This window comes from Aulonocara sp. 'chitande type north' Nkhata Bay, linkage group LG23, assembly GCF_057382095.1.
Source record: "Aulonocara sp. 'chitande type north' Nkhata Bay isolate Kocher_YH1m ecotype deep benthic linkage group LG23, A_spYH_male_GT1.1, whole genome shotgun sequence".
Taxonomy (NCBI): domain Eukaryota; kingdom Metazoa; phylum Chordata; class Actinopteri; order Cichliformes; family Cichlidae; genus Aulonocara; species Aulonocara sp. 'chitande type north' Nkhata Bay.
In genome coordinates, this window is record NC_141365.1 from 21057387 (window position 1) to 21082524 (window position 25138).

Here is a 25138-nt window from a genome sequence, read left to right on the forward strand (position 1 = left end):
CCTGAGCTTGTAGGATAAACCACCCTCAGGGGCTATTCTACTCTATACTTATACTTAAGTGTTACCTTAAGGTTCCCTTCATTTCTTCAGTTTTAATATGTATGTGTTTTAAAATCATCGGATAATCAACAAATTTGAACCTCACTTATTTAAAAATAAAGGTTCTTTAACTGTTATTGTCACAAAGCCTTTTTTGCTATTTTTAATTACCAAAAAAGAGCTATAACTTTTTTCTAAACATATTAAGACCTTTAAAGAAACACGTTTAACGGTTTACATGTAATTAATCCATTAAATTCTGTAATTTACCCATTAATCCATTAATCACTCATCATGAAATTTTAGATTAACTGGACTTTAAGGGTAAAAGTTGTTCTTTTTCATCATAAAGTGAAAAACTAATTGTAAAGTCGTTTTTGTTCAGAGATGTACTTTAATGTTTGTCCATCAGGTGGCAGAAGCATCCAGCATCTCATCTTCAAGTCCTCTGAAAACTCTCACGTTTATTTATACAGGGGCGATCGTGAATCAAGAGTTTGCAGGTTGCCGGTTCGAGCCCCGGCTCTGACAGTCTTGGTCGTTGTGTCCTTGGGCAAGACACTTCACCCGTTGCCTACTGGTGGTGGTCAGAGGGCCCGGTGGCGCCAGTGTCCGGCAGCCTCGCCTCTGTCAGTGCGACCAAGGGTGGCTGTGGCTACAATATAGCTTGCCATCACCAGTGTGTGAATGGGTGGATGACTGGATGTGTAAAGCGCTTTGGGGTCCTTAGGGACTAGTAAATGTTATACAAATACAGGCCATTTGCCATTGTTTATTTATTCATGACACATTTTGAAATGAGAAAAAAAACCCTCAGAATTTTGCAAACTTTAATAATGAAGCAATGATATTCATACAGGAATAGAATAACTGTTTGCAGCACAACTTCTCAGGAAAATATCAGGAAAAAAAGAAACTACCATGCAAACTATCCAAAACATCAGATGAAATACATGAACACAGAAAACTACAAATAACTCTATACAGGACAAGGCAAAACATATAGTAACTTAAAGCTGCAGTGCTCTTTTAAAAATTACAACTAAATCTTAGACCTGAAAAGTGTGGAAGCCCATTCATTATTGCAGAAATTTGAACCGGAAAATAATAATAATAAGCTTTTGAACATTTTTCAACCAATTTTGTTTTATTTATTTTACGGGTTTTATTGCTCATTTGAAAGTTTTTTTGTCTTTTATTGTGAAAAAGACCAAATGAAGAAATGTTTCAAAATACATACTTAAAAATATTACATTTATTTCATATTTCATATCGTTTCATATTTTGCCATCACTCATGTAATGAATATTGATTGATTCAATCTTGAGGTTTTTCTTTCTTTGCAGCTGTGATTCTCCAGATGTTACTCAAGACTTCATCATTTTTAGATGATAAATATAAAAAGCAGAAATGAAGCTGCAGCTTTTCTGTGTTGATCTAAGTGCAGACTGAAGTTCTTTGATGTCTTTTTATTTTACAACCTAATATATACATCAGTGAAAAATAGCTCCTCGAGTGTCCACTGAAACGGCACCAAGCTCTTTTCAGGAATATTGTGAAACATCTGTCTTCCACACCACATTAGTGCAGCTTTTAAATTTTACAGATGTTCATTATTTAAGACAGACTTGGTGTTAATGGCATTTATCCATTTTTTACGGATCTTTATCAAATTTGAAAGCATTTCAAAAGAGGCAAGCCTCCATTTCAAATCATAAAGTAAGTTCTACATTATTTTTTCTCATAAATTCGCTTTGGATCAGTTTTAAAGGTGTTTCAGCCTTAAAAATCTTTGAACTGTGCTATTAATCCACAACAAATACCCTGATATATAACTGTGTTAAATTAAACAACCTATGTAAACAAGGTACAAACTGCAGTTTGTTTGTTTACAGTTTTAAACTGAGAACCAGGTCATAACATACTCAATATGGATTCAGAAATAATCATGTAAGCTTTTTTTTTCTACGTGAATGTGAAAATTTATAGAGGTCGGATATGTCACCGAGTAAGTTTCAAGCCTCTAATACCAGTTATTACATCCGACAGCACCGATGATTTAATCCAAAATCTAAAAATGTGTTAAAAATGTAAAAGAATTGAACATTCTTTTAATCAGGTAATCAATTAAATGATTAATCGTTCCAACTCTGATTTCCTGAATCCTGGAATTCTTGAAAACTCTTATGAATTTTTTTTATATTTAAAGTAAATACAATGTGCAAAGGGTAACCTTTTGTAAGAAAAAATAAAATAAAATAAAATAAAATAAAACAACAAGTAAAATGAATAAAAATAAAAATTGGTATTAGTTGACTGTATAGTGACTGTATAGTAATTAATTAATAAACGTTTCATAAATCACTGTAATGTAGTTGTAAACAGTTAAAAAGATTTCATAATACTACACAACATAATATGAATATTTGTTTTAAAAAAAAGCACAAAAATTTATTTCAAATTTAAATTTGTTTAAATTCCAGTACATGTCGTACTGGTTTTTACTATGTTGTCTTTATGGGTCTTAAATTTGCATTACAGTCAGATAGACATTGGATATTAACTCGTTATGTACTAATATACTTCAAAAGGTCAAGCTATAAAACTGCAAAAAAGTTAGGTAAAAAAGAATGAAAAGTTGGATCTCAGTTGATCACTATTGAATGTGTAAAAATATTTGTAAAATATTGGACATTAAGTCATTAAAAAGACAAATTTTAAATGCACGTTTGAAGTCTGATGGAAAACAGACCTTCCAGATGTTTTGTTAAATATAAAGTCTGAGAAAGGCTAAAATTTTCAGTCCATTTACAGACTTATTATAAACTTGGCAAACCTTAATATCTTCAAAGTAAAACAAAGATGCTCAAGCTGTTCTCAGTTGGTGTGAAAATTCCCATGAATAATCTCTGGAGCAGACGTCTGGACGGGGCTCATCAGCAGCTCTTTGGTGGCTTCTTAGCGAGGTGGAAGCGATTGCATCTGGAGGGAGTCGTAGGTGTCCCTGGTGGCCGAACTCAGACCCTAAAAATGACCAAAATCAATCGATCATCAGGTTGTTGTTTTTTTTAATTTAATCACAAAATTATATTCAAGTGATATGGTTAATTTTGATTTATCTCTTTAAAGCTAATGAAGCTTTTACACTCACCTGGTAAACCTGTTCGTTCTTTTTTGGACGCTGTAAAAATGTCAGTGTAAATAATTAGACATCAGGTTTTTGTTGATGGAATTTAATTAAGTAGATGATAAACAAGAAGTGAGAAACTGACCAATTTGTTTCGGTCATTTATTACAAACCTTCAGAGGAAGCTCCTTATATTCTCCATCTGTGCGTTTGTTCAGGCCCTGAATTAAAAAATATAACAAGTTCAGATACGAGTTTTCTGTGTTAGTATGCAAACTTCCAAGAGTTCTGTGTTTACAAAAAGTTTATTAATAATAATAATAATAATATTAATAATAAGATATTGTTTGTTACCGTGTACGTGGCGTCATCAGCTACCCTGCGGTTCTGTAGAAAGGAACAGAAGTCACAAGTGCAATTTTAAGTCAGGAGGTTCTAACAGACTTTAAAATAGAGAACCTATGTTGGGTTCTTTTCCTTCTTCCTCTAAGAAGGAATTGAGGGTTCTTCAACAACTTTCAAGTCTTTAAAATTCCTGAGAAACCATTCTTTTGTTGTTTTTGAAACTTCTTTGGACATAATCTACAACAGGGGTGTCAAACTCAAATACACAGTGGGCCAAAATTCAAAACTGGAACAAAGTCGCGGGCTAACATTAATATTTATTGAAAAAAAAAAATCTTCCTCCAGATATAAGAATGAATCTTTTCTTATGGACTCAAACAAGTTTTGCTGAAAAACTGAGTATGGAACAATCAAAGCTTAATACTAAACGATATATTTATTAGCTGTATAATACCAGTAGGCCAGCTCTAATAGTAATTTGGTATGGCTTCGCGGGCCAAATGTAATTAGGCTGAGGGCCAAATTTGGCCCGCGGGCCAGAGTTTGACACTTATGATCTGCAAGTTCTTAAGAATACTTCACATTTATTGTAGTTCTTGTACAGGTGGTTTGGAGCCTGTAGTGTTTTTGAAAAGTAGTTAACAGTTTGTTTGTTTGTTTTTTAATTTTTATCGAATTGTCCTTGTCATGGTTCATGGTCCCTGTTTTATTTTTTAGGGAAACATGAATCCAATAAGGACAAAAACCACTGAAGAAACCAAACCACTTGCAAAAACTATCAAATACAGTATAAGCTATAAGCTAGGTATAAGTTATTCTTATAGTCTACTTAGGTTCTTCTGAACTTCATTTGCTGCGGTTATTGTACAATTAATTATACTACTTGCAGAAGTGGTTTGGGTTCTTCAGTGGTTTTTGTTCTTCCTGATCTCTGAACAGGGTTTATTTAAGAAGTCCATAGTTAATGAATTCTTTCAAACTTGTCCTATTCCACTTAGTTTGTCACAGTTTCTCCCAGATATGTTTGATCCATGCATTTATTCCATTCATAACTTTTAAGAAGCGTTTTAGTGTTCTTCAAACATCTTCCAGATATTGACGAGTCTTTTAAAATTCCTGCAAATTAGTTGTTTTCTTGTCCTTTAGATTTATTCCTGAGGACATTTCCTAATAATTATTTTAGAGTACTCAACAACAAACTCAAGATTTTGCATTTATTGTGGTTCTTGGTGTGGTTTAGGTTTTTCACAGGTTTGTGGTTCCCAGTTTCTTTAAGAAGTCCACAGTTTGGGAGTTCTTGCAGTTTGTCTCCAGTATTTTAGTTTGTCACAATTCTTCTAATGTTCTTCGTTTAGAATCCAGGATTGCTCTTTCTACACGTGTTCTAGAAGAAGATTTGAGGCTCTGTTATTTTGTTGATCTTATCTAATACATTAAATCTCAATGCATGCTCAATCATTCAGGTAAGGAAATGGGATTAGTGACAATATCTTTCTACCACTTAAAACGCCAAGTCCATGAGGTCTAAAAGATCTGGGAATTTTAAATGAACCGGAATTATAAAACTGTAAATAACTTTAGAGATGTTTAAGAAAAACTTTAAGGTTCTCTCAGCAACAGTCACTACTGCAGGATGGCGATCCAGTGTGACAACAATGCGCCTTATCCTCCAGAATCAAAAAAGTGGAATCAAACATATAAACATTCTAAATTTGTTTTTTTGTCTTTTGTGTTTAAACATTTGACTTCAGTACTTAATTAGATGTGTTGTATGAGAATAGCAGACTTACTCTTCCTCTCTCGGGGTCTCCCGTTCTCAGTGGCTCGTAAGTACCTGGATCCTGACCTTTCAGGTCCTGAACAAGAACACGTTTTAATCCACATCATTCTCCTCATCAACAGTTATTCCCATTCTAAGATCAGTACAGTGCCAATATTCACTCTTAAAATTGGGGAAAACAGGCTAACGAGCAGTTTATGGTGTTAGGTGATAGTAACTTACACTGTATAAGCCCTCCTCCTCCATCTTCGCTTTCGATTTGAAGAACTACAGAAAAATATCAATGACTGTTAATCAAAAACAGCCTTTTGTGGAGTGCGAAGTAAGAAGGCTATAGAGTCATTATTGAACAGGTCTGATTTGGTTCAGAGATGAAAATTGGATTTGAATCTGTTTTTACTCCTAGACTAGAATCCAATCAGCAGTAAATATTAAAAAACGAACAAACCCACCTTCTCTTTGATGAACATGGCAGTGATGATGAGGCCATAAATGCCGAGGAAGCCATCCAGGATGTAACACAGTTGAGGGTCGTACATGTTCATTGCCTCTGTGGAGATCAGAGTTCAAAGGTTAGAGGAAACACAAACTTGACTGAGTTCTGTGTTCAACTAAGAGCCCCAATAAAATGATAGTACACAACAAAAATGATTCTAATGTTGGTAACAGTTCACGAACTGTTGTTACAACTTCTACGCTTCTAATCAAGCTTTGAACGTTGTAAAACTTTCCGCATTTCACTAAAATGTAAAGAAAAAAGTTCGGGCTTCCATGTGTTAAATAAACCCTGATAAAAGACTGTTTAAAATAAAGCTATAGAAGAAAAAACTTCTTCCTATCATTTTGACTAAAACTGAATAAAAATAAGGTTGACAGCAACAGCAGTCGACAGTCTTTGTTTGTGCAGCGCGTCAGTGTGAAGGAGCTCGGCGGTTTCCTCAGCTGCTGCCGAGTGCTCGCTGTGGCTCATTAACTGACAGGTGTGTGTTCGTGTGTGGTTCAGTGTGGGCGTGTGTGTTTGTGTCGGTGTGTGTCGATATAGCCAAAAGATGCAGCAGAGCCTGTTTTCACATCACAGACGCTCATTAAACATTTAAGCAGGTCAGAGTCGCTCTTAAACTGCATTTTAAGAGACAAAAAATACACAAGAAAATACTTCACTGTCAATAAACCTCGGGTTTCATTTTCATTCATGTTGTTTATATAAATATAAAGAAATGTATTAAAGGTGATGAAGTTTGGCTGAATTTGCTCTATAAAGATGTGTATACAGACAGGTTTTAGTAAAAGTGCACTAAATGCATTTCAATTTTAAATCTCTTTGCCACGCACCTATCCACATAACTGACACATGCCTCAGTCATGTGATTCTTGTGGCATTCAACAGGAAAGAGAAGTGATTTATGAGAAAACGCACCATAAAGAAGCATTTTCCCACCAAAGTAAATTAGAAATTTGATGAAATTCGTCATTTCTTCTTGTAACTGTATCGCTAAACAGACAGACAAACACGCGAGCAGTGTTTAGTTTGAAAAGCCTGGCGATTACTGTTTTTGGCCCAAACTGTATGGAGGCTGTTTTCCATGTATATATGTGGTATTATTTGAATTTCTTGTTTGGAGTGGGCTGTTTAGTTTCAGTAAAAATATGTGAGTCAGTCATGTGATTCTGATGAGAACATATTTTCTCCAGAGAGAAAAAAAAAGAGACGTAGTTCATGAGAAAATAAAGTTGTTGCTTTTTCTTTTTTGTTAAAGTTTAATGAAGTCTGTGCATTTTCTTTGCAATACAAGCAGCTCAAATGAATGAAGATGGAGTTTAAAACTTCAAATTTTACACCAAACTCGACAGACTTTTCTTCAAACTTCAGATAGATAAACAGGTTAAACTCCACTCACGTAACTCTGTAATTGTAATCAAATGTTTGTTATCGTGAACGCTGAAATGTGCTGTGCTGAAACACCGTTAATGTTGTAAATGTTTTTAGACTCTCAACCAATCACCACCCCCAAAAAACAAAACAAAAAAAAAATAACAAAACACACACACGCATGCAAATACACAAGATTCATTTAAATTCATTTATATAAAGTTTGGCTAAACACATGCTGACGTGTGAGGAATCAACAGTGTCGTCAATCTTGTATTTCCTAACCCTGTAAATGAGATATATTTTTATCTTTGGTCACATTTCTCTGCGGTTAACTGCTTCATCTGTGTGGTTTGAAGCCCTCTCCTCGTCTTTTTCTTATCATCAGTTTCCAGGAAACGGTTTTTGCCCTTAATCAGTGATCGTATGAGCTTAGAGCGAGCATCTATCAACATCGTTTATAAAGAAACTCTGCTTTCACACTTCTAACTGAATGGTCAGACAGAATTATAGTTTTGTGTTGAGAAACTATGACAGAATAGTGAAAAGTCACTTTCACACATCATGATGGTGATGATATGAAAAACATCAGCTCAGAGGTGCTTAAACCGCATGCTCAAACTTTTTTTTTCTTAATCAATAAAGATAACAATTTTCAGCTGAGTGCCACTCTGTTCATTCTCATAAAGATCCACCTGAAGTTTCTGCATCTGAAGCTGAAAGGAAGCCCACATCACAGCTGCAACGCCTCCTTTCACTGCACGTTTCATTTCATGGTCATTTATAAGCTGACAACACGTCTGGTTAGATAAGAGCAAAGATAAACTGAAAATATACGCATCAGGAAGCCCGTGTGTGTGTGTGTGTGTGTGTGTGTGTGTGTGGTCGAGGTTAGGGTTTAATCTGATGAGCACAGTGCAGTTTCATGTTCAGTTTCACACACTCATATACAAGGCCTGCTTTTAAAAAGGCAAACTATATCAGTATGTCTGCTGTGATGAAGTTACACTAGCTACAGTCAGCGCAGGTTAACGGTTTATGCAACTCTGTACCAGACTTTCATCAAAAAATATGCAACTGTAGGTGGCACACACACACACACACACACACACACACACACACACACATGCACAGTAGATCTGTATCTACTAAAAGTCAAAATTTAGGTTTGAACATGGCTTATGAATTCTTTTTATAAATACACATGCACACAAAGTTCTCCACCACTATGGCTTTTTAAAAAGAAATCTAAGTGCACATGTGTACATAGCTCTGTAATGAGCGCACATAAAGTCATAATGCCAGTGGACACATGCAGGTTACATTTTTAAATACAGACTCGCAAGGCTCAGATACAGAATGGCGTCAGCAAAGCCCAACAGTTATGTATCTGATAACGTGACACCAGCTACTGTCGTGCATGCAGCTCGATACCAGTATTCTTTCAAAAGATTTACAATTTAAACTCACACACAAATATATCTGTTTCAGACCTGCTTTCATAAAAGTTTGGACATGCTTTGCAGGTTAAATACACATGCACATGACGTTCTGCACCACTATGACTTTAAAAAGATGCCTCAATTTAGGTACAAAAACATATGCGCTTAAACCGAAGCCTCAGTATAAGCGCACACTTACAGGTAGCTCTAACGTAAGCTTGCGTGAAGATGTCATAATGTCAGCTAGTTACTACAACTAACTAAAGATTTGTAAGATCTTTACAATAGTGCTTCGATAATATTACACTAATGTGGTCACACTTTCTGTACCACAACTGGTTTTTTCAAAAGTTTAAATTGAAGTTTGAATATTCATTATGTGGCTGCTTTAATGAAATGATAGCTGAAGAAGAAATGCACATAAAGTTCAGCACCACACCTGCTTAAAGATGCATCAATTTAGGTGCAAAAACATGTGCCAGGCCTGCTTTTAAATAGGTAGACTCTACCAGTAATATACCTGTGTTGATGAAGTCACACTAACTACCATCGTGCATGTAGGTCACACACCTGCCTGAAAAATGCTTCAGTTTAAGTACACACATGCAGGTAGTTCTGTAAGTGGCTTAATGCAAGGTATAGTTTTAAATACAGACAGACTTAAATATCTGGAAGAAATATTTAAATTGGTTTAATTTAAAACTTGCAGACAATTAGAAATACTTCATATGAGACCGTGTACTTTAGACGTACTTTTTCAAATGTTGTTTTATCATTTTTTGTGGCGTAGTAGTTCTAGTAGCAGAAGAAGTTAGGTTTTAGTAGTATATGCATGCAGGTAGTGCTCTAATAATTCAAATACGATTGGTCACTCTGTAAAGCATCTTTCCTATAAGAAATCCAGGCGTCAGTGTCACCATCATAATAGGAAATTATTTTCAAATGAAAAAATAGGCATTTATGATATGTAAGCTAGCTAAAGATATCTACTTGAGAAGTGTACCTACATTGTTGAGCTTGTGTAATATTACAATATAACACAGTGTCACCTTCGCTATGTCGACCCACGAGTGACTGAAAGAGGTGCTGGCAGTACTGTTCTGGTGCTCCGTCACAAAAAATCAAATGAACATATTTATGTACATATATACATACATATATTACATATAACGCAGTCAGCATTATGTATGTATATAATAAACATAGTAAAACCATTAAAAATGTGTACACATGCATACACTGAATAGTGAAAAAATACTGCGTTAAAAAGTTTGCACCTTTTTTTTCATCAGTGTGTTTTTGAAGGATTTGGGACATTGCACTGTTTAAGTTGGCGGTCAAACAAGTAATACATTATATACATAATTATGTATTGACTATAATGTATAGTCAATACATATAACAGGGTACGTTAATTTACTGAAGATCAGGATCAAGAGCTACAGTTTTATTTTATATAATTTGGACTAATGCAGATGATTTCTTTGATTACGCCAACAGAAGCCGACCCAAATAAGAAAAGTAGGCTGCGACCAGAAAGGCATGGAAATGCATGTTTTTAGCCATAGCGTGCACTTACTCTCAGCAGCTTTTACAAACTAAATTGCATTCATGTATTTTTGAGCAAGATGCTTTATAACATTATAGACAAATATGACCTTTTAAAAAAGAGATTAAAAACGGTCTTTTCCAAATCATTTTAAGATTCAGCGCTCAGTACATTCAGAAAACTGGTAATACAAATGCAACTGATGTATTTTCTAAGTATTGTTTTAAATATTTATACCAGTCCTGTAACTGGACATGAACCCGAGCCACAGTTCAAACATGAAAATCCCGTCACATATGAGCAATATTATTTCTGAAGAAGCTGATATAGCGGAAATTCTTTTACTATGTCCTGAAAGTACAAGTATATTCTGAGCTCTTTAATCTGTCTTTAATTGAGTATATCAAAACAACTGAGAGATGTAGCAATTTAAACATATATGCTTCATAATGTGGATGTATTTGAGGTTTTTTTCTTTGCATTAATATCTGATGGACATAATTGCTTCTCCTTCATATGTCTAAATTCTTGTTTCTGTTAGCTGAAGTTAGTGATTACCTCGTGGTAGAACAGTAAAGATCAGGACTTCATAATTCATGCAATCATCATATTTTAGCATATAAAATGCCCCCAGCTGCTCAGAACATGCCTCTGTCACCTCTGCAAGTACATTTTTAGAGGTTGTTTCTACAGTTTTTATGCCTGTTGTGTCAGTAAGAACAGGTTCAATAAAGCTTTTAAACTAGTTGCATTAAACTGCTTCATAACTAGTCCATTTGTTATTTGTTTTTGCTTCTCCTAAAAGGGAAATGACAGTAAAGAAGAGGAGAATCGGAGGAGTTTCCACTGAAACTGCATTAAAAACAGTTCAAGAAACACCCGGTCTGTCTAATCTGACTGACTGACACATCAGCGGAAAGATCAGTGACATTTTTTATGTTTACACGAATTCTTCGTGACTCATCAGAAACATTCACAGACACCATTCACAAAACTGGCTTTGCAGAGTTTTCCATCACAACCTCTCGTAAGGGATCCCAACATCACAGAGTGTCCGTGAGTGCAGCATCAGCAGGTTTCCTGCATCTGCTGTTCAACCACAGGATCACAACACAGCCCTGATTTGCAGTAATGCACTGAGCCAACATGGAAACACTCAGCTTTACTCAGCTTAACCTATAGCTTCTTACGCAATTATTGCAACATTAAAACTGTACAAGAATAGAAATAGTAGCAAAGCTTAGTGGTTAAAACAACAAAGCAATACAGATTAAAATTTCAAGAGTCTATTAAATACTGATGTTTTAAAAAATTTCTTGCAGCATTCAGCATTCAGTACAACATTTTTTCTCTCCAGTCAGCAATCAGATGTTTTTCTGGCCCACAAAAAAAAAAAAAAATCAGTTGAATTATTTTATTTACTGCCAACTTCATCTAAAAAAAATACAGAATATCAGTGTTATCATCGGCGTTATAAAACAGCAGAAATACCAAAAAACAATGATAAGTAAACCTTCAGAATAAAAGAAGTGGAGTAAATACTAAGCTCTTCTTTAGACTAACCCCTGTAGGCTGCAGGTATCGCTGCTGGAAAGATGAATTGGCTGCTTTCAAGGTTTACAAGAAATCTGCCTTACTGAAATATCAGTTTACCTGCATGCTGCTGTCTTTCATTTTAGCTCCTTATTTCAGGTTGTTGTGTCAAACAAACCAGCGGTGGATGGAAGCAGCTACGTCTTCTATCCACACAGTCAATCAAATCACTTTCATTGTAATAAAAGTCATTTTTATTTTAAGTCATATTTATTGAAGTAAAACAAATAAAAGAATAAAAATACTATTGAAAGTTCATTTCAGTCAGTGGCTCAAACAAGGCAGTTGCCAATGAACCTGCTCGACAAACGGCCCCGTGCCATTGATGTTGTTGAAAGCTGACTGGTCAATAAATAGTTACGAACTGAGCTGAGTTTGACTATGTTGTATTTATTTAATGGCCACACACAGATTCTTATCTTTTAAAACCACCTCTTCTCTTACAGGACATTTATACACAGACACAAAACCATAGAAAGGCTGTGAAAGACTGGAGTCTTTAGAACTGAGACAACGTATTAAAACGTGTTTATTTAGGTATCAAGCATTAGATCGAAGTTTTCTGAAAGCTAATTAACATAATTCACATCTTAGACGCCCACAAATAGTTGCTAATGACATAAAAGAGGGTTTAGGAAAGGGCATCATATCAGTTTCTAATCTATTTCCACTGCACTCGTTACAGAGCGCACATTAGATTGTCAATGTATTAACTGAAGTTCTGGGAAATGAAATCTGACCAGAGGTTTGGAAATCAGCTTGTGCTCAGACTTCTGCCAAGTTCAGTAGTTAGAATGAAAATCAAAGAAATGCCGAGAGGCTAAAGGTTCAGGACCATCCAAACATTTTTCTAAAGATATAAGACTCAAACTAAAGCGGTTTCTACTTGGTTTGGATGCTGAGGGATACAAATAGAACTAAAACTTGACCCCAGGTTACGCAGTGAAACAGACGAATGACGTCAAGTTCCCACCGGAAAGAATAGCGATCGTTAAGGGGTGTTTTATAGAGCGTATGGATCTACTGCGAAGGAAACGTGAACGACTGTTTGTTATAAACAGGTTTGATTTGAATGGTTGTACATTGTGACCAACCATTCAGTGTTTTACATTAAATGGTTGTTTGCTGTGTCTTTTCAGCGTGAACTTTGTGACTGGATTGCCGTGCATTTGATATGAATGAGAGATTGCTGCTGGTTTGTTTTGTCGGCACTGTTGGAAATAAAAATCACAGTAAAGTCCAAGCGAAGCAAAAACAGAGCAGATTACTGTGGCCTAACACTCGGCAGCTCGATGCACTCCCACAGCTGCATGACCACACAGAGATGAAGTTTTCAGATTACCTGGCACACTTGACCTATCACAGGGTTGCAGTGACATATATTTTGCCTCCGTCAGCTGATAAAGGTGATAAAGGTGGTATGTGATACGTGTAGGTGTTCAGAAGAACAGAGGTTCAGGGGCACCGTCATGACTTCTGAGGATTGTGTGGACTGTCTGAGCTCGATGCAGATGATATCGCAGCCTTGAGGTCTTGACCTGCAGGTCCTCAGACCGGTTTCTTGGGCAGGAAATCCACTGACACAATCTGTACACCTCCATTTTACTTCTACTGTACATCCACTGTGTTTTTGCTGCATACACAAAAGAATCGTGTCCCTTGAAAATGTTCTTCCAAGGGAAACTTGAGCAATAAAGATATCTTTGTTTATCTAATGGGCAGAAATAACAGGAAACGGCTCCTTAAGGTGAACCATTACACTTCAATATTAACGTCAGTTCGGTTTTTACACCATTGGTTGAGACATTTAATCCAGTTTTACTTTGTTTTATTAAATTTAGCGCATAATTCTACTCGATACAATATGTCTGTGAAGGTTCTCAGCCATCCAGGTCATGGTAGTCTAAAGAGCTCGGAAAGAAAAGTGACGCTTTTCTTTCCGAGCTCTTTAGACTACTCTGTAGAACCACTTTGTTGTATTGACCCTTTACAGATAGTGGTCACTACAGTCGACAGCTATTCAAAGGCTTTTCTTGTATTTGTGTCAGTGTTGATGGTTTACTTGTACATAAACCACTACATTGGGCACTGATGTGTCCATACTCTGCCACCCACCCCAAAAGTGGACACAAAACCATTTGAAAAATTCATGTTTAAAAATGAAGTTCAAAAATATTTTTTTCATACCTAAATAGAAATAAAAATACTTAAGAAAAAACTCCTGATTGAGATTGTCATAATTCATGCATGAAAGTGTTAAAGTCTGACTTTACAGTTTATTTTTTCCATTTTTCCCTTTATTTTCTCCACATAATGAGTTGTTTTTCATGTTATATTTGGTTTCTGTGAGATAGGCTCCAGCTCTCCTGCAACCTATATAGGACAAACAGAAGAAGATGGATGGAGCAATGGGATGGATCAATATTTAGAATCTTAGCATTTCTTGTCTTACCAAAAAGCAATTTTGAGCAGGAAAGTCCTATAATTTTTTAACATTGTTATTTTATGAGTTATTTCTTTGTTTTTTATGCAACACCAAGGAGCTAACAGTGCTAACAGAAAAGTAGAAACACAATGTTTGGCTGGTTTTCCTGACTCATTGACAGACTCATTTGGAAGATGTTAAATTTAGACTTATCTTCATTTATGCCGAAAGAGAAATTAAAATGTGAAATGATCATTTACAGTAAAGAGCAGTGAGGAGGTGGAAAAATCAGTTTTACTCTGACGTTACAGCGTGTCATGTGTAGATGTCTGATAGCAGATCAGACTTCTGTTAGGATTCATTCATTCTCAGATGGCTGCTTCTCTGCCTGTGAAACACTTCAGACTGGGTAAAAGGTTTGAGCCATATTAAAGCGCTGGTTGTGTTGACAGACGCGAGACTTCAAACACTCTGAGAGCAGCGACAGTTTCCTGAATGAAAGTAGAGAGATGAAGAACCCGAGGTCGCCTTTAAAAATCCAGCTTGTCGCTTATAGCAAAAAGGATGTCGTTTCTAGGAGACCTAAAGAGCATGTGACAAGATGTAGTTAATGCTCAAAGAAAAGGGCGTGACCTGGGTGCTGTCAATCAAAGATAAGGTGCATGTTGTAAGATTACGTCTCTTCCTAAGGCTTCCTGTATGCTCTGAAATAAATGATCTTCACCAGATAAGAGTCATGTTTCCATCCACATGATTTCAATTTAAGCAGAAACTACAATTACTGCCTTTTATATGTCACCCAGTCTTTGCTGCTCTTTCCACTGTTGTTTTTTTTTTTTCATTGTTACCGCAAAGTTGAGGAGGCTAAACCCGAAAATCTCCTCACAGTGTATAGTTTACATTCATGCCTGTTGACTCATTTCTATCACCTCTAGAAATGATGTGTTCAGGTGTTCCCCTGAAAAAATGAAACCAGAGAAACTCGGTCAGATGATTTTGTATTTGTCTCCAGGCAGAGAAACTTCACTCTCAGGAGTTGATAGCATTTGTTTGTTTAGAAATGATCACATTTTCATTTACAGATCAAAATCATCACCTTTGAGCTTCCTGTACAGCAGCACTGTCTAGTTTTTAGTTAAACTGGCTGGCTCTGGGTGTTAAAATTTGTGTTCAATTGTGAGTTTGGGCTCCAATTTGTATGATAAAAGAACATAATCAGAGCAAACAGCTATGGCACCACTTTCAAAAGACTCATTCAGCTCCAGCCAAGACAACAGAATTAGAGCCTCTAGTCAACACAATCAATCAATCAAGGAATTCCTAACAAATTTTGACGTACTGCCTGCCTGCACCTCTCAAAACTTGTTTCCACAAATCGTTCTATATCTAACTGGTTCTACACATTTCCATTAAACAAAGCCCAGGTACCAGCACAGAAGCACAAAACTGTCCAAATTTGCAGCCATCATTGTTAGTTGCCATGGGAGGCGCTAACCTCATCGACTGGTAGATGCAGGCCGCAGATTCTGCCCACCTTAACTTCCTTCTAATTTAGTAACCCGAAATTTTGTTCCATTACGCCGCGTAAAGAGAAAAAGGCAAAACATTAACGCCGCAAAAAGAGATGTTAATGGCCTGGTGTCACATAGAGCGAGAGCCCCTCGACCCCTCTCCACCAAAGAATAATCCATAAACAACTTAACGGCTAGTCCTGTTGTAATTAAAGTAACACACAGTTCAAGAAAGAAATATATACACATGTGATTGAGACAACAGCAATCTCGCTTAAAAGCAAGTTATAGTCTAATGAGTATATTCACTAAATCAAGGCATATTTCTGCATTGCTGCCGAATGGCTCAGGTTATGTGGTTCATTGTAGGGTGTGGCAGGTTTGCTTAAGAGAAAGTAAAGGGGACAGTTTTGAAAGAAAAAAGAAATATAAAGGCAAAATATTCAAATAAGATCAAAGATTTGTTCTTTCTTCCTGTAGATTTTGTGATGAGCAAATGAATCTCTTGAAGATTAGTTGTTAGCTGTGTTTGTCCTCGCAAGAATGATTTTGCAGTCAAGTGATCATACCCAACAGTTTTCAGTTTTCAGTTGCATGACATTTTAATCTAAACTGCTCTTTAAAAAATCAAACAGTTGAATATCATATAGTGTTGGGCCGACTCCAATAGGTAACGCTGAGTGAGTTATGGAAAATATGTTTTATGAGATCAGCGTTTTGACTGCCAACAACTAAATTCTAATTGGTTAATGCTTAAAGGGACATCAATGCAGGAGGCGATTTACTCGACGTGTCAGTTTGCCACTGATAGTTGGCAACTAACAGACATTCAGTTGCGTGACAACACCTTAACATATTTGCCACCTTCACTGAGAGTGGTAATCACTTCAAACCCTAACCCTGGAAACCTAGATAAGGACACTCAAGCATATAATCCACCATTACTTTAACAATGCTGTTATTTATACATGTGACTCTCCCTCTAAACCGTAGGAAGTGCAAGAACTTTGGGCTGAATCAGGCTAAAACTGTTAAAACTGGTTCCAAATGCCCAGCAAACAAAGTTCAGTGTAAAAAAGTGCACTTGTAAAATCATTAAAGCACATGAGTAGTTATGATGCTTTTCTTTTATGCGTACATTGTTTCAGTACAGATGGGATTCTATTGTAGGGATAAATTAAACCTTTTATGCCACGTTGAAATCTGTGGAAGCTACTTTCCTGCCTGCTATTGATTATAGTGATACACACTTTCAAGGAGCTTTTATCAAGCGTGCTATTTATTTCAAAGGTTCGTTACAAACATGAGCCCTTCATTATGTTTTGGTGAGTCGGCACTGACTACTTGCTGAAATATCTGTAAAGCGAATATGGGTTAACTTCCAGCTCGCATCTGTCGCTGTCTCTATTTCAGCTCAGATAGTTACTATCTTGAAGTCTCAATTGTAATGCACCCAAGGTTTTGAATGATGAGGCTAAAACTCCATTAGGTCTTATATAGAAGTTTTTTATTCTAAATGAGCACTCAAGGTGCTTTATACAACATGCCTCACACTCCAATAGATGCATCTCGCCCAAGAACATTTGGCATACAGACAGGAGCAGCGAGGGATCGAGCAACCAACCTTCCAATTAGTGGCCACTGCTGTTTCATTGTTTTGGTTGCATTTACAACAGGTCTATGTGGTGAAGAACATTTCGATGTCAATGAGACCTACTTGTGAAATGCAATTAAAACCAAGGCAGTTAGATGCTCACAGCTTGAGAAACCCTGAAATGTACTTGCAAACATGCCGCTGTGGTGTCAGAGTTGGCAGTTTGCATCCGAACACCTGAACGAATCGAGGACATCTCACCGCTCTCTCTTATGTTAGTGTGTTGAGTTTTTTTTTTCACCTCTACTCTGTGTTCATTGTGTCACTTTGGGCCTAGAAAGTACACCAGTAAAAATAAGCTGAGCATCTGCTTAGTATAGCCGTTTTGTTTGAGTTGCATTTTCTGTCATCTTTTGCGCTTCTTTTAAACCTCCTGTTGAACCGGGGTGTTTCCTTAGCGGGGGCTGAGAGTTGTGCCTTGTGCAGCTCTCTGGCCACCACATTGAGCCAAGGTACAGCTCAGTTAGGGAAACACGCTTTTGACAGCTAAAGAAACCACAACACTGCTTCCTGAAGTGGGGGTCTTTACTTTTTGTGGTCAATTATTTCTCTTGAACTACAAAACACAACTACACTGGCACCTTTAGACCTCAGACACTTACAAAGAGGACTACTTCAAGCTTGAAGCCTGTTTGTATTGTTATTAAATCATCTTTTAATGGTCTAAACCTACATTAGAAGTAAAAGTCTTAATCACATGGTGGAAAAGACTAATCCAAAAGACACCTAACCAACCAATGCAAACTAATATGGATATTTTAAATCTTTCAATTTTAATTCATTAAAATGACAATACATAAAAAAATCCTTTTAAAACGTCTGATACATACAGTCGACTCTACACTTTATCTTTTAATGTTTCAGAGCTGCCATCATGTTGGTGTATTTAATGCATTACATCAGAAAAGACCCTTTTGTCTCTGTTTAAATATTTGCTAATAGGGTTGAGATGCTGTTTGAGAAGTCACTGTAACTAAATGGTGTTTTTTTTTTTTTGCCTAAACCTTACAAAGTATTAAAATCACACCTTTGGACATAACATTGGTTACTCTGGGCGCTTATAGCTCTGATACTGCACTGGAAAATATCTTGTAGGCCAGACGAGGCCCAGTTGTCACAATACGACTGACACTTAAGGTAGACATGTGGCTGCTTTGCAGCACGCAGACTTACTCTGAAACAGCGCCGTCTGAGAGCCCAAGAAGAACTGCCCCATCGCCACAGAAAACTGCACATATGAGCTAATCGTCGGATGCTAATGTAACATGTAATGCACCTTTTCTTGGTCATTATATTTTAATGCTGTTTTGTTTGTTTTTTTAAATGTAAAGCTCACAAAGTGCATTAAAATCTGGGCAACTCTGAGTACTTACAGCTCTGCCCTACCATTACAACACACCTGGCATCTGGCCTGTATAAGGTGGACCTGTGGTGTGGCCCAAATACCCAGAAAGCCCCACAGAAAATCTTTCATCCTAGTTTGTATTATTACACATTTAATGTCAAATGAAGCTCAGAGACAGGAGTTATTCAGGAAACAGAAACCACAGGTTTTACACAGCTGCACTTCATATCATTACTGAATCTTGATTTTGCCCCTTATCTGGAAAAGAGGGCCTTCATTTCTCTGTTTAAACATTCAATAAAAAGTTTCAGATGCCAAATGTATTTTCTCAGTCATGTCATCATAACTTATTGCTCTTTATTACTAAATCTGGCTGCTCAGGGCATCTACAGCTCAGTTACTGTACTAGAAAATATTTTGTGTGCCAGATGTTGTCTAAATTTCACAACACTGTTAGGCCATTATTGTGTAAAACTGTGGCTCCTTGCATCAGGCAGACAAAACCATATGTAGCCCAAAAAATAATGTCACATACGGGCCACGTGGTCCAGGAAATCGCTCAAAAGTCCTTTTTATTATTTTTAAACAGGCTGTGCAAGTGATGAACACCACTAATACTGTTTAGACAGCAGTTATTCAGGAAACAGAAGCCGCAAGTGTTAAAAAGCTGAAGTCTTACGTTTTGCTCCTTATATCAAAAAGAAGATCCTCATTCCTCAGTTTGAACATTTGAGGTCCTAGTTAAACCTTTCTCATTCATGCCATCAAAACTAAATATGCTGTTTAGTTTGGATAAACTTCACAAAGTGCATTCAAATCATGATAGCAGACAGATTTTAATCCTAATTTGCGATACTCTAATCACTTTTAGCACAGTTTGGCACTTATGTGTGCCAGATGCGGCCCAAATGTAATAGAAACGTGGACATTAAGCCATATAAGGTGTTACTGTGGCGTGTGTTTGTTGTCGTTTAAGAGTAATACATGTTCAACCTAAATTAAAGTTGAAAGGCAGTAGTTCTTCAGGAAATAGAAGCCGAAAGTTTTAAACGGCAGCACTTCATGCCTTTATTTTAATTCTAAATGTAATCTTTGGCCCCTAACTTACAAAGAAGACACTGATTTCTTGACTTGAACTTATATTAAAAAGTAGCCCTTCCTTGGTCACGCTATTATAACTTAACGATGTTTATTTATTGTAACTCTCACAAAGTGCACTTAAATCATGATAACAGACACATTTGGGAATAATCTGGGATACTTTGGCCATTTATACCAAAGTTAGGCGTGAATATGTGCCAGATATGTTCCAAATGTCAAAATACTGGACACTAGGCCGGCATAAGGTGGTGCTGCGGTCTGGGTGTGTCTTTCTTGAAGAGTGATTTTTATCTGATGTTAAAGCTGAGAGACAGCAGCTATTCAGGAAGTATGAGCTGCAAGTCTTAAACAGCTACATGCCATGCATTTATTTTAGTTCTAAAATGTAATTTTTGTCCCCTAACTTACAAAAACGGCCCTCATTTCTCACTTCAGAGGCGTACTTAGCCATTTAATAACCATGTCGGCCAAATACAAAAGTCTAATTGTCTTTACAACATGTGAACTGAGCAGTTTTAATGCTTACTGTAAGGCTGTGTTTAGTAAAGAAAATACTTTGTTTAACGAGCATGATTTTATGTGTTACCTAAGTAGTGCCTTTATCGTGCCGCAATATAGCGCTTATTAAGGAAGCACTGCAGCCACAAGTGTCGAACTACACGTCTCATGGTGCTGCTGCACAAACTTCATTTTTTTCATAAAAACCAAAGTGACAAACTTGATTTCTGCAAATTCTGCTGTTAATATTTCCTCCTACTTTTAGCTTTTATTCTCAACTTTATTTCATCGTCGGAGGAAGGTGATGGTAAAGTGATTTTTATCTGTGTTACTATATTCTTGAAATGGCTCTAAAGTGTGAAAAAGTATTGCTGCCTGTGGTGTACCAACCTGTAAAATGGAGGAACTCTCCATTTTCTAGCCCTTTGTCTTTGTTAGAATCAAACATCTACACATTTCTAATTACACCCCACAGTTTGAGGAACTACTTCGTTTAGTTTCCCTCGACTGTTTCTATTCTTTTATTCGGGTCCAGGAAACACGTGATTGAATTGGTCCCTTATTTTAAACGAGCATGATCTGCCTACACCGGATTAGCTCATCCTTTGATCGATATTTAGACGACTTAAATTTGTTTTTGACTGTTTAATTTGTTATTGAATTCCCTAAACTTTGATTTAGGGAAATCAAAGTTTGTGATAATCTAAACTAGCTTTAAATGTCTGAAAATATAAATGTTTTAAACTGATCTTGAAATGGTCTACTGGTCTAAATGGTATGCAATGCTTTCAATTGTAGTTGGTTTAAACTGGATTCCCTGTGGTCTAAACTGGTACTTAAGTTTTTAAAAAAGCTTTTTGTTTAACCGTTTTCTTTTTTTAATCTTTGCGACCGCTTTTAATACTTCGCTTTGGCGCACACTTATCAGCTTTAAACTGATCTATTAAAGCGCTAAACAGGTCATTTCATAGTCTAGACTGGCTTTGGATCTTGAATGGTCTGAGCTGGATTTCTGATAGGCTAAACTGGTACTGACGCTGAAAACCGCTGCTGGATTAAGTTGCTTTTTCTAATTGTTGAGACTTGTATTACCACTGGTACATTAGCGTTCTAAACTGGTCATTTGATGGTCTAGACAGTTATCTATGGCACTAGACCACGGATGACCTACATTAGAATGTGATAATGAAAGGCCAGTGTTAATGCTTTCAAGGCTCTCATTGAAAGGAGTCATTTTAAATCCCTTCTGTGCCTGACTGCTCCTCTGAGTCCCAACAAGCTTGTTCCCTAAAGTGTTTGGAAGAAATACTGCTCCAAAAACCTGAAAGTGTGTTTCCAGAATGTAATGTTTTGGTAACTCTTAGTGAATTTAAATTTATAATTATCCATTATCTAGATTTATTTCTGTATTGTTTTGTTTATTGCCCCCCCCCCCTTTTTTTTTTATTGCAGCTGTCAAAGAGAATTCAAGCTAAAGTATATTAAATCAACTTAATACCCTAAATAAACTGGAGTTTTGATTATGTAAACTATGAACATTTACTTTACGCAAACGCTTGTGAAATGCTACGTGAAATGGTCTCAACTGGTATGCAATGCTTTTAATTGTTGTTGGTTTAAACGGTGTTTCCTGTGATCAATACTGGTACAACCAGTGAAAAACTTTTCCATTTTATTTGTTTCAGTTTGTATTTAAACAGTTGAACTTTGACGCACGTTTTTCAAGTTTAAACTTGTATGTTAATGATCTAAACTGACCATTTGATGGTCTAAACCATAATCTATGGCTCTAGGCCTTGGTTTAAGATGATCGGTATATTTTATTTTATAAGACTTTCAATGGGAAACTATCACTTCTGTGCTTGACTGGCCCTCTGCATCCCTACAAACACGGTCCCTAAAGTTCGCAATGAGTTTGGAAGAAAATGCTTTTAGGTTTTGTACTCCAAACGACCTGGAAGTCTTTGACAGGGCCTCCAAAAATGAATCCTATGGTAACTCTTGTTCAATTTAATTTTACGATTATTTGTATATTAATTCATTTATTGGGCTTGAGTTTTACTTTAAGCGCTGAAGATATTTTGATTCCAAAATTTACTTTAAAGTTTGGGTGGCTTGAACTGGACTTTTAATAGTCTAAACTTGGCTTTAATGCTTGACAATGTAATTGCTTTATTCTGGCTCTAAAGTGGACTCAACTGCTATGTAATGTCTTCAATTATAGTTGCTTAGAAACAGATTTTTTATTGTGTATTCTGGTATGTAACTCTGAGGTTTACTGAGATGAGGATTTCCTTTTGGGTTATTTTTTCACCAGTGTAAGAAATAAACCTATTGTTGAGTGAGATTGTACATTTGTTACATCGAGTTTTGCCCAACTTTAGTTCAGATGTGTCGTTACATGAGATTGATTAACTTGATTAAACTTCTACCAAAGAAGCCTATGAATATGAAAGTCTATGTTTATAATAAAGTCAGAATTTAAACAAACTGGAAGGAAAGATTAACGCATTATGTGTCATTTTTACACCTCGACAGCATGCACAAACTGATTAGTCGACGTCCGGATGTGGATGTTAGCCGATAGCTTAGCTATCAGGTTCAAGTTACATAATAAACTTTTTCTTCTGAGTATAAAAAGTAATGTTTTTTAAAAAACAGAGGGGTCAGATATCTTATTTATTTAGGCAATGATGGGCCTTTTTTTTAAGGTAATCCACACAGATTAGCTTGTGTGATAATCAGACGCATCAACACCAGAACATTTCTGATTTATAGTGTTAGCTAGCTAATGGCACTGTGGTTTTCAAATCTAAAATTGGTCATTAGATAACATTTTTCTTTTTACCCCTAAAAAAATGACAGAAATCTAAATTTTGTTTGGTTGTGTCGCGACGAACACGATACAGAATCCAACATGGCTACCAGAATTCTCCACTACAGACATATTCAGCTTAAGACTTTCTGCTGCTTGAAAACATTTTAAATCTGCTTTATGTAGATGCTGTTCTGTTAGATATGTGGGGTTATTTATTCAGACGACACACATCTATGCAAGTACGGTTGGTATTTTCTTTTAAATTTTCTGATCCGTTTGAGGGTTAGCACTTTGCTTGTCGATTAAGAAAACTGATTTAATGCATTTGAATTGTGACTGCTCTGAAAGTTCAACCATATCATACTGACAGTCGCTTCATGACTGAGACTAAAATATTTTTTTCTTAGCTTCTGCAAAATCAGCATTTAAAAAAAATAAAGCTAGCAGGATTTAAACCAAGTTGAGGTCTGATTTCGTATCATGTTTCTGTTAATCATAAACTATTTTTAAAAACCTGTCTTAACTTTTGTCACGCTTTTAGAAGGGAGGTGATGCCTCTGCAATTCTTCTATTTCAAATCTATGTGTAGAACTTCAAAGTGTGTTCGGGGTCTTACCAGCCGGGGAGACCATTGAGGCGAGGACCAGCAGGCCAGATATCCACATCTGGAGCGCCATCCCGAACCAATATCCCCAGACGACGTTGTTTCTTCAAACTGGTTTCGGCGATGAAGTGAGATGACTGAACTAAACTAGTATCTTCCTTCTCTGTTGCCTCGATGTGGAACAGGAAGTGGTGAGGAGCTGCTGTGCCAGGTGACACTCAGCGACACACTTACATCAACTTTTCTCCCACACATGAACACACTCTGTAGCACACATGGAAAAACAAATTCAGCCTCTTCTTTTGCCAGCTATTCCTGCTTTTGATGTTTACACGGTTATGTAACTGAGAGTAAATCTTTTAAAATAAATCTGAAGCACTCTTTGTTTACATTATTTATATCACCCTTTCTCTTTTTAAGGCTGGTTTTCAGTGCTAGAGGCTGTGTAGATCAGTTTCACTTACAGGTTGTCACTTTTGAGTGTAAACTCAAGACATTTTAATGTGCTGGGTACTAAACCATGACCTTTACTTTATCTTAGTCAAGTGGTTTTAGTCCCCAACCCAAATCAAACAGAAAGTAAAAACTAAGCAACTCAAACTGTGGTTTCCTGATGGTCTCTCTGCCACCACTACTTTGTCAGGACTTTTACCCAGGATTTAGTCAAGTACCACAACTAGTGCAATCACCAACTGTGTTCAGAAAAACTGACACAACATCTACAGCCAATGAAATGTATTTCAAAATCCCTTCCTCAAACGTTCCCTCCATATATAAAGAGATTTACTTGCAGCCGGCAACTGGACTGGATGACAGAAGGACAAAACTGTCTGGCCGATTGTTGATTATAGTTGAATTTCAAGGCTTGTTTTGATTAGATTACTTTCCAATTTATTTACCCCCAGCTCATATGAAGCACCAATATCCTTTGCTTCCACTGGTAGTTATTTCAGTCCATTTTTGTTATTTGTGTCAAAGCTGAGAGAAGTTCAACTCAAGACTTGCCCACTCAATAATGCTAACAGTTAATTTGCCTGGATTTAAAATGTCTCTGGTGGCAGTGTTTATGCTAGTCGTCCTTGGCATCATATCTGGTTAAAAGAATCAAAATGGTGACTGCCAAAGTGCTCAACTTGAGGTCTCAGAATAAAACCTCAATAAAGCTGTGGGACTCAAGCAAACCATAGTGAGAGCCATTATCCACAAATGGCTAAAACATGGAACAGCGGTGAACTTTCCCAGGAGTGGCCGGCCAACCAACATTTTCCCAAGAGGACAGTGACGATTCATCCAAGAGGTCACAAAAGACCCCGGATGGCTTAATGGTTTCTAAAAAACAAAACAAAAAACAAAATTAAGACTTTGTAGTGGCCTAGTCAAAATCCTGACCTCAGTCTGATTGAGATGCTGTCGCATGACCTTTCATGTGCTGGTGGT

At 36.6% G+C, this 25138-nt stretch overlaps 1 protein-coding gene across 1 annotated transcript; it reads right to left on the bottom strand.

Annotated features, from left to right (window-relative positions):
- Positions 1-855: 855 nt before the first annotated feature.
- On the bottom strand, positions 856-23857 carry cd247 (CD247 molecule). The gene is made up of 8 exons (XM_086283916.1): positions 23714-23857; positions 5744-5841; positions 5514-5558; positions 5302-5367; positions 3521-3553; positions 3340-3387; positions 3191-3220; positions 856-3063 (listed from the first exon to the last, which is right to left on the bottom strand). Exons 1-8 carry the CDS (start codon positions 23772-23774, stop codon positions 2998-3000), a joined length of 447 nt encoding a protein of 148 aa, XP_086140042.1. The 5' UTR covers positions 23775-23857; the 3' UTR covers positions 856-2997.
- Between the last annotated feature and the right edge of the window lie 1281 nt (positions 23858-25138).

Coding starts and splice junctions, on each gene's coding strand:
- cd247 (XM_086283916.1), bottom strand. CDS start 23,774: ATGGCGCTCCAGATGTGGATATCTGGCCTGCTGGTCCTCGCCTCAATG. Junction 3,388..3,520: donor CTGATGACGCCACGTACACG/GTAACAAACAAT, acceptor TTTTTAATTCAG/GGCCTGAACAAACGCACAGA. Junction 3,221..3,339: donor ATAAGGAGCTTCCTCTGAAG/GTTTGTAATAAA, acceptor ACATTTTTACAG/CGTCCAAAAAAGAACGAACA.